Raw genomic sequence first — 10,388 nt, 5'->3', positions numbered from 1 at the left:
CTTTTTTATACTGTTGTTTTAAGTCATTCTTTTATTAACTCATTTTTTGTAGACATCAGGGAGCAAATAAGTGTTAAGGAAAAGTTTGAATCAACTGTGAAAGGTGTCTGGGTGAGAAGGAAACGAAAAAAAAGCTGAGGATCAGAATACACTTCCAGACAGTCTTTCAAAGCATTTGAAATAAGGCTTAAGATTCTTACAAGGTCACAGATTTGCACTTTTCTCTGTTTGTGCCGAGTATAAAGTTAAAAAAAGCAAATCAAACCAGAAGGCATCCCTTCGTCACCCTATCTGCGCCCAAGGTGGTGACTGTCCTTCTAACATGTCTTCTCTCATTTTTGTTTTCAAGGACACATCATAACAATTTCCCAGAAAAAAAACATACCATGGACGTTTGGGTCAAATGGTTAGCAGTGACAGCACTGCTTAGTATGGTTGATGCTCAGCTGCCGAAGCCGGCACGGGCCCCTCTGTCTCTGCACAAGCCTTTCATGGTTGTTTGGAACGCACCGACTGAGCAGTGCAGGCTACGGTACAAGGTGGACCTGGATCTCAGTGTTTTTGACATTGCATCCAACACCAATGAGACTCTGAGCGGGTCCAATGTGACAATCTTCTATCACACTCATTTGGGATACTATCCCTACTATTCAGATAACGGAGATCCTGTCAATGGAGGGGTGCCCCAGAACGAAAGTCTTATCAAACACCTTAATAAAGCAAAGTCTGACATTGACTATTGCATACCGATGAAGAAATTTCAGGGACTTGCAGTCATTGACTGGGAAAACTGGAGACCCCAGTGGGATAGGAACTGGGGCAATAAAAGCATTTATAGAAATAAATCTCTTGAGATGGTTAGGAGGCGACATCCTCAGTGGTCAGAGGACAAAATTAGGAAAGTGGCTAAAGAGGAATTTGAAAATGCTGGCAAGAGTTTTATGAACAACACTATCCTTCTGGCTGAACATATGAGACCAAATGGTTTGTGGGGTTACTATCTTTACCCAGACTGCTACAATTACGATTACAAAGAACATCCCCAAACATACACGGGGAAATGTCCAGCCATTGAGTCTTCCCGCAACGACCTCCTGCTTTGGCTGTGGAAGGAAAGCACTGCTCTCTACCCTTCTATATACCTGGATTATATACTGAAGTCAAGTCCAAATGCACTAAAGTTTGTTCACTATCGGGTTAAGGAGGCAATACGTGTTGCCTCAATTGCTAGAAAAGACTACGTTTTACCTGTTTTTGTTTACTCCAGACCATTTTATGCCTATACTTTTCAAGTTTTAACAGAGGTAAGCAGACAGACTTCTTTAGAAATTTAGAATTTAGAAACAGCCTCTTAGAAAAAGTATTTTCTATAAGTTTTCCTTGTATAAAAGCATTTATGCGTTTGTTCTTCATATTTAAGACATCCCCTCTAAAAAGAAATACTGTAGTCACAGTACAGAACTCTACACCTTTCAGTAGTTACTATTGCAGGGCTTTGGCCTACTTCTGTAGGATAGCATTGTATATTTTTAATGAGGGTAATTTAGAAAGAAAAAGCAAAGAAATTGTTTCCTTCAGGAAGTAATTCATTCTGATATTTGAATTCTTCAGGACAGTTTGTGAAATGAACTTCACAAATCTTCATGAAGTTTAAAACTAATTAGTGTAATGGAAAGATAAACTTCCATGAGGAAGGAGCCTCGGGGCTTTTTTGTTTCTTTATCCAAATGTAAATTCATTCAGTGTAGAAATAAACCAGTCAAGTAAACTAGTCTGGCCTGGAGTTCCTAACTCCTGCATGATGAGCATTGGCCACCTTGCTTTTCAGAGATAAAACACGTTCAAATATCTTCATGATGGAACATTTAGTGCTAACATTTTGCAGTCCTTTTAATAAAGAAGCTGAATGTTTGAGTCACGCGATGTTCCCTCGCCCAATTGTAAAGTGCAATAAATATATAGTGGTCACAACATTGACAGTAAAGCTAGGTGCGTACATATCCCTGATGTTCTGGGTATGTAATCATGATTATGGCTCTGACTTTGTTTATGCACATAATAGAGAGACACAAATGCTTATTGATTTCTCTACTAGTTGTCCCAAGTGCCGAAAGTTTTGTTTTGATTGCCATCAATACCACAAGAAGGGAGGAAATTTGGGGCAGGGAGCTCACGGAAACAAGCCCTAGATGGCTAAGGGCCATCTGGGGGTGCTCTCTCCCTTTGGTTTATGTGAGAGCTCACTTCTGCTGCTGCCAGATACAAGTTCTTGACTCAAACCGGAACAGCAAGAGGGAGAGAAGGGGCAAGGGCAAAGGCAACAGTCAGTCAAGCAAACCACAGGCTGCATGTGGCTTCAGCCTGGACGGGGGGGCTGGGGAGGCGTGGTGGAGCCCCAACAGCCTGGGGAGTGTTTCGGTCTGCCCCCCCAAGCAGATGGTACATAGAAGCAATCATGAATTTAGTCTGCCTCATTTTTAGTAACCAGGGACACCTTGGAGCTGTTTTCTGTGCGATGTGGAAACTGCAGGTCCTAGCTGACTGAGAAATCATGGGCAAGTAGGCAAGGCTGAGTCTCACTGAAGGCCATTGGAGTTGGTACAGGCGGGGTTTCATACAAAATTCCTTCACTGAAGAACTCAAGCCATGAAAAAGCCATTTTTCAAATGAAGGCTGTAATAACACATTTTTATAATATAAATCAATCCCTTGATCAATATAAAAATACCACAAACGTTACTAAATTCTATGAAAACTAACATGCTGTTACCAGTTATGCACGAGTTCAAATCTGTGGTGGTATAAAGTTACTGTTCTACCTACCTTAAGCTATTTTCTGAACATTACAGCGGTAATTTGGAGTGATGTTCCTCTTAAGTTATGGTCTTTAATTCACCGTCCCATTTTTAAATTGCATGCAGCCATTTACATTTGGATGCTTTAAAGATCATTTTACAACTCCCCAGCCAGGGAAGATCCATGCATAGCCAGAGAAACATCTTTGGGTTATGCTTCTCTACATCTTTTCTAATAAGGACAGCACCAGACTCTGCAGGCAGCCATGGGGACAGGGCTTGACATGTCTCCAGACTATACACATCATCTGTGCAAACAGCTTGGGGACTGCCAGGAACCTGCAGGGTTGCACTTAAGAAAACTCTAAATAGGAATCGTCAGGAAAATGTTCTTGTTTTCCTTCATAGCCCCGAAGACACCAAGATATTTTAAATATGGTTTTATGTGTTCAGATTTTAGACTAGACTGGAGCTTCTCATTTGACCCATGACATGCCCCTAAGAGAAGCTCACAAACCTGAAAACAAGGCATGAAACCTCCGAGCTCCAGCAACAATGTGTGTGAATGTGACAAGGAAAGGAGCCAGTGTAGTACAATAACATCCAGGCTAAATGGCCATAGGAAAATTGGGATAACAGGCTAATGGATACTTGAGCTCTGACAGGGACTGGGCCAGAACCACTGTCCTGCTCCATCAAGCTGTGCAAGACCTGTGATGTTCTGGTGCAACAGAATTAATTGCTGACACATTCAAGCCTTGTGTGTAAGCCCTTCTGTACACAGTATGAAAAATACAGTAAATATCACAGTGGAAGAAAATAGAAAGAATGGTTGTGAGTCAGAGTCACTGAGGAAGAGACACAAGTCTACCAGACCTTCAGAAAGACTAAAGCGCCAGGATGCTGTAGCTATGTCTGCTGTACCTTTCACCCTGACTGCACCTGGAAATCAGGTGAGTTGTGCATAAAGTATCTGAGAAATTCATCTTGCTTTTTTTCTTGGAAATGGTTTATAAATTCTGAATTGGGATCCCAATCAGCATGAAAGGTTTCTGTATTTGCTAGAAATGCATATAAGCAGTTTGCCATCTGTAGGGTAGTTAGAAACTATCTGCTTTGACAATTCACTACTAACTCTGTGGGAGAGGGAGGTTGCACAGTAGCATCTGTGCTTCCTGACTAGTGGCTGGAGTTGTTAATAAAGCAGGATGACAACCAACAAATGATGGATAATGGACAACAACTTCTCTCGTTCATCTACAGATAGTCTCCTCTTATGACCAGGTGTGCATGTGTACAGAGACCATTCACTGCAACCACGCCAGGCTTGCACTACCGTTCCTGAATACCGAAAAACCATGTCTGAAACTAAGACTGTTCAAAATTTAAAGGAAAGATTACAGATGTACTTCTGATTATTTCCTCAACAAGTAACTAGAACTGACTGTCCTGTTTCCTCTTGAGCTCCAAAACTGAAACACCTTAGCTCGTCTCCTATTTTTTTAGTGTCCAATGCAGTGTCTTGGCTGATCAAAATATGGAGAAGCATTCACAGGAACTAGAGCCTCCTCCTCTCTGCCAAATCAGCTGTCTGCTCAGAGATAGCCCACCATAACCTTGAGAATCTTTGGTTGCACACTGCCCCCAAAAGTTTGAATGAGAATGAGCATCAGAAGGGAAGAGGCTTTGTTGACTTATCACTGGGAGAAATACCAGACACTTAAGTGGAAGCTGACCCATAAAGTTGTCTCTTCAGGACAGCCCTCTAACATGTGTGGATGAGGATCTGATAGAAAGACTGATGTAGCATTCCCCACCTAGACAAATACCAAGATGGTTATATTTAAAATGATAGCTAAAATTTTTTAGACTTGCATATTTTTTTTCCATATGAGGTACTTACTTACACTCACATGGTAAAGCCATGCCAGTGAGCCTCCACGAATGCCAAGTTGTGCTGCGTGAGGAGCAGCGCTAAGTTCAGCCCCCACACCAGGACTGCTGTGTCTGAGGCCACTGGTAGGGCTCATGTGCCTCACCCGGGGCTTTGGGGATGCACCTCCCTACCTCTGCTCCCAGTTTGCCACACTCAGCTGTTATGAGAGGCACTTATGTTTCCTCTTCTCAAAATACCCGACAGAGACATTTATTTCACTAACCCTGTGTGTGGCAGGGGGGTTGTTGGTGGTGCCTCCCTCTTTGTGAGACCATCCAGTGGTTAGAGCACCCACCTCTGGCGCAGGAGCTCTCAGGTCAGTTCTCTTCCCAGCCTGCTCAGGATTAATCCAGCACCCTGTGTCAGACACTAGAAAAGAATTAAGGAATCACCAGACCAAAAAGAACAGGTGTACAAGAGAGAAAAAATAAAAGAGAGGATGCAGCCTCCTGTTCATAGGTTATTCAGGGAAGAGCCCTTCTGTGCTGATGGCTTTTGAGGTACTGAACATGAGTCAGTCATTCAGTAAAAGATGTAACTATGGCTAGAAGCGAGATTCAGAAACCTTATTTCCTTCCTTGTGGGCAAGTTACCTAATTATTAAGCGGAATTAATCATATCAGCTGTAGTCAGGTTCCCACTTGTTTCTCTTGCTCTCCTTTGAACCTTCATTGAATTGGTGCAAGGTGAAATGGCAGCCCTCTAAAGGTTGTCTGTAACCTCATGGTGAAGATAACCCCTGATGGAGGGTTACCTGGAGGTGACGTACCTTTTAAGCGTGAGGGAAGAGAGAAAAAATCAGCCCGTGTCTTTCTAATTCTCTTTGCTCCTGGGGAGTACTCTTAGCACTTGACCTTTGTTTTAAAGAATACAACAGGAAACATCAGGTGGAAGGAGAGTGTTTAGGTGAAATCCCATACAACTGTTTTGCAGTGAGCTGCTGTTTTCGCCAGCATCCAACACCTGGGCAGCTGCTCTATGTGCCCTTTAAGCACCCCTGGGGGAATGTAGCTTCCAATCAAATGCCAGACTGTTGCCTTAGCTTGAGAAAAGTGCTGAGTTTTTCAGCACTGGGGACGTGGTGTGATCCTAGGTGTGCACAAAAGTGGAAGCTTAGGTGCCTCGGCAACGTCAGTTGTGAAGTTATCAGTGCCACCGGACTTCACGCATCCAAAGGACCAGGAGAAAAAGCTTTAAGGGTTATGCTCTTAGATTTGATTATTTTATATTCATATGAAGTAGACAGGAAGTGCTGAAATCCCTTCTACAAGTAACAGAAGCAAGCTGTGGAATATGACAGAGTAAAAACTGGATTTACTGACTCCTAGTCAAGCACCCTAATACCTAAAGTGTATTATTAACAAAATCATTATTCTGGATTTTTCTCAGGTCTTAGTTCATCCAGCATTTCTAAATATCTATTGACTATTTATTTTGGCTGTCTGAAAAGTTTTCATTAATTTGTTAATGTGATCTGGACCGTGTTAGTGCTAAACCACTCAATCATCATGTGGCTAATGTAGAATCAGGCCAGCCTTTGTACCTGAGTAATTTCATAAAATGCTTTGCAGGTAAGGAAAGCCTGGGAACCCTCTTTAAAAAGAGGTGAGGCTGTATTTCACTTAATATTCAATATCTTGATCTTTAATTCACATACCTTTTTTTTTTTTTTTACTGATAAATTAATTCCCACAGGAAAAAAAACCCTGCCATTTCCCACATGAAAGTAACACCTGCAGCCCACACCACTACCCTTTTATAAAACTAGCACTGGACTATATACTTTTAAGGGTAATGGCATTCTCTAAAAGACTGCTTTGATGATCAGCAGCAACACAAACTTCAGGTGAGACCAGTTGTACTTTCTATCACTCTGAAAGCTACACTAAGAGCCAGTAGGCAAGCTCTACTCTTTCAGATTTCTGCAGGTTTTCCTGCACTGTTTTGTCCAACATTTTAGTTAAGGGTCAAAGTCACTGCTTGCTCTGACTTCTCTGTAATTGTCTTCAACTCTTAGGCAGAATCTCCCTTTCCCAAGGCATTTATTTGTGCCTAATTTTATATCTCTTGGGCCCTAAATGTTTCAGAAATGGGGACTCCTTAACTGTGCGTTGGTAAATTAACAGGTCCACTTACACAGTGAAATAAATTATTTAGTAGTAATTAACAATAATAACATGGTTCTTCCATGCTATCATTTTGCATTTCTAAGGTGCCACCACCAAATTGTGATAATTTGGCTGGTATTTTGGGTTGTTTTCTCCTAAAAAGAGCTGAAAAGACTGTATCAAAGACAATCACTAACTTTTTAAAGGAATTTGCTGTTTCTTCATCAAATTGAGAAATATTGTACTATCTATCATTACAAATACCGATCAAGAATGTCTTTCTAACCAATTACTGTAGGTAGAAATGGCTTTAATTGATCATGCTTTGAAATATGGGGGTGGAAGAAGAACCTTCCTCCATATTTTCTAAGATTTAATTGCCTTTCTTTTGACGCAATATTCACAGTCTCGGGGAATGGCTTTAAGACACTTACAAGGCACATTGTTATGTTGTTGGCAGGGCACCAGTGAGTCCTGTTCCACACACAGTCTGTCGAGCTGTGTTACTTCTGTTGCTACAACTCCACTGCTTGTTGGTGTAGCTCTCAAAGTGGACATGTTTAAGTCAGTATGCAAATATTTGGGTTTTTTTTCCCCCCCATTTGCGTTATGCAGCACTGGGGAAGGCTGGTTTTTCAAAGATATGATGGCATTCACGCTGATAGGAACAGCAGCTCTGTAACTATATTGGTACGACTAGAGCAGCACAAGTTAGACACCTGCCTAAAGCCTATCAACTGCAATTAGACACTGTAAGAGGGATGCGATGGTGTGTGATCACACTTACCATCCCTTGCCAAAAATGGTGCTTATGCAGGTATGGTAATCATTCAAAGACTGGTAGAAAAAAATAGATCATTCACTTCTTACTTCACCAAATTTGTTGGATGACCCCTTGTGAATAAACTATGATGATTTCATTATTTAGTAGTCCCACTCATGAGTGCAACCTATGCGGACCTTTGGAGATACACGAGAGATTTCTAAACAAAATAGTGATTTTATTTTTCAAGAACATGCCACAGGACCTGTCTCCTCTGGGGAAAAAAAGTGATGTCTATATCCTAGTGCTTTTATTTTTATATCTTTGTTTTTCTGATGTCTGGACTTGCCTTCTTTTTCAGACAGATCTGGTCAATACCATTGGTGAAAGTGCGGCCTTGGGAGCAGCTGGAGTTGTTCTCTGGGGCAGTATGCAATACGCCAGCTCAAAGGTAGCTTGTATTGGCTTATTAGTGTTTAGGAATCACCTCAATACCTCTTCTCTGCCACCACGATCTCCGTAGCACTTATCTTTACTGATGTCATCAGCCAGCGACTGAGGATGATGGCTCAGTACCACTTTCAGGTCTCGGTTCTATGCTTTCGTTAGGCTGAGAAATCCCGTTGCTTCAGAGCACATTGCTTTGGGCAGGTCATTTGTAGGAGCTTGGAATAATGAGTCCAGGTTAGAAGACAGACACGTTGTGAAAAAAAATCATACAAATATAAGCACAGCTTGTTTTATAGTGTTCTACTTTCTAGCTATGGTCATTTGTACAGATCCACAGAGAAGGAATGGAGTCTGGAGCGGGGGGTATTTTCTCTGCTTACTGGTGAGGTTTGTGCTGAAATGACAGATGGAAAATGATGCTACTATGAGAAAAGGCCTACTTCCTCCTCCCAGATTCCTCAGGCTGTCACAAATAATCCTTCTTGAAGTGATGGAGGCGGCAGGAGCTGCGCTGGGATTTCGCAGAGGCACATCCTGAACCTGGGCTGGGCTTTGGTGCCCACTCTGCTTTTCACGCAGCCTGCTCTCCTCCTCCGCGAGTCTCTGGTGAAGCACCACAGGCTTGGGCAGAGGAAGAGGGAAATCTGAACTGGAACTGTCTAGCTGCAATTGCAGCAACTTCTGTGCTGATTTCTGAAAATGATCTGGCTCCTAGTAAATTGAAGGAGTTGGAGAGATCAGGACCAAAGCAGTGACTAAATATGTGTTTTAAAACCTGTTAGACCCCTGCACTGCTCCGTGTCAGCAGTTACCAGAAGTCTCTTCTTAAGGAACTAGTTAGTCTCAGATTAGCATATAAACTTTCTTCCTGTTTGCTAGGACTCCTCCCTAGTCTAATACTGTATGTTGCTACCAAGCACCCAAATAGACAATATAGTAAAGGTTAATATTTTGCTAATCTTACCCATGGAAGTAAACTCATTTAAACCCAATAGGTTACTCCAGTATGTAAATCCAAAAAGATTTATCTCAACAGGTTACTTTAGCCAAGAACAGTTTTGTACCAAGCATCTTCTTAGATATAATAAGTTTGGACACAATGCTAGCTACTGTGTAATGTGTCATGGTCTTTTATTTTCTACAGGAGAGCTGTTCAACTGTGAAACGGTACATTGATGGACCCTTAGGACATTACGTCATTAATGTGACCTCAGCAGCCAAACTCTGTAGCAAAGTCCTGTGCAAGAAGAATGGAAGATGTATCCGCAAAAACAGTGACGACTCTGCTTACCTCCATTTGTCACCCACTAATTTTAAGATCCGAGTCCATCACTCACAGAAGGGTCCCAGGTTCCAGGTGACTGGTGAACCCAGCCTGGAGAGTATTGAAGCCATGAGGCAGAGATTCATGTGTCAGTGTTACCAGGGCTGGACAGGAATATTTTGTGAATTGCCAGACCAAAGGCTAATGGAGCGCTGGGCTCACATTGTGTTCAGTAGATCAAGAAAACAAAAGCTTTATGTCTTCCTCTTAGGAGCCATGCAGCTTCTTCTGCTTCATACCGCTCACTAAAGTCATCCAAGGCTGTGCAAGGAAATAAGAATGGTACTACTAAGACTTCTGTTCCTTAGCAAGTTTTTATTACAAAGGGAAAAGACATTGTTGATTAAATAGTTTTATTTTGTTTTCTTCATCTCCCAATCCTGGAATTGCTTCAGACATTAAACATTTTGAAAGCAGCCTCCTCTTTTTTTACCATCTCCTTTACTCTTAACTCACATTTTACTCATGCCTTCAACAGATGAACTTCTGCTGCCACAGTGGAAGCTTTAACTGAGTAAAAAAAGTTGAATAAACCTGTACAATGATTCATCCACACAGAAGCTTAAAAAAGACACAGCGACTCTTTGTTTCAGGGCCGTATGATTTAACATATGGTGATGAGGAGAGTTTTCATGTGGACCAGTGATCACATACTGTTCACTGCAGCTCTTGCTGAAGTCAAATGGCATTTTGTGTGAGCAGCAGCAGCACCGTGCCCACAACCACATCCACTGCAACCCACTGATCACACTGCTTCTGCATAGAGAGTGTAAGAGTTATACATCACTTTAAAAAAATGTATATTCCAGTATTTTGAGGCCTAATTTGATACATAACTTCTGGAGGTATTAGTATTTCCAGTGGTAGTTTTGTGCCATCAGTTTCAAAGACACTGTTTGACTGAAAATCTCTGCAATTGCCAGGCAGTGGGTCAAATGTTCATTTTCCCACAGTGCCAGCCAACCAGCAGAGGGTATATGTAAACACATATACCTTTAGGTATAGGTGTTTA

General features: G+C 41.8%; 1 protein-coding gene across 1 annotated transcript; it reads left to right on the top strand.

The window, feature by feature from the left end:
• Nucleotides 1-386: 386 nt before the first annotated feature.
• LOC309416869 (hyaluronidase-1-like) lies at nt 387-9,625 on the top strand (the record flags this gene model as incomplete). Its single annotated transcript, XM_082014239.1, has 3 exons — nt 387-1,304; nt 7,964-8,053; nt 9,197-9,625. 3 exons carry the CDS (start codon nt 387-389, stop codon nt 9,623-9,625), a joined length of 1,437 nt encoding a protein of 478 aa, XP_081870365.1.
• Nucleotides 9,626-10,388: the final 763 nt, after the last annotated feature.

Source organism: Phaethon aethereus, assembly GCF_964289735.1.
Source record: "Phaethon aethereus genome assembly, chromosome: 1".
In the NCBI taxonomy this organism is placed as follows: Eukaryota; Metazoa; Chordata; class Aves; order Phaethontiformes; family Phaethontidae; genus Phaethon; species Phaethon aethereus.
The sequence above is the reverse complement of the archived record's forward strand: the minus strand, read 5'-3'. Positions and strand labels throughout refer to the sequence as shown.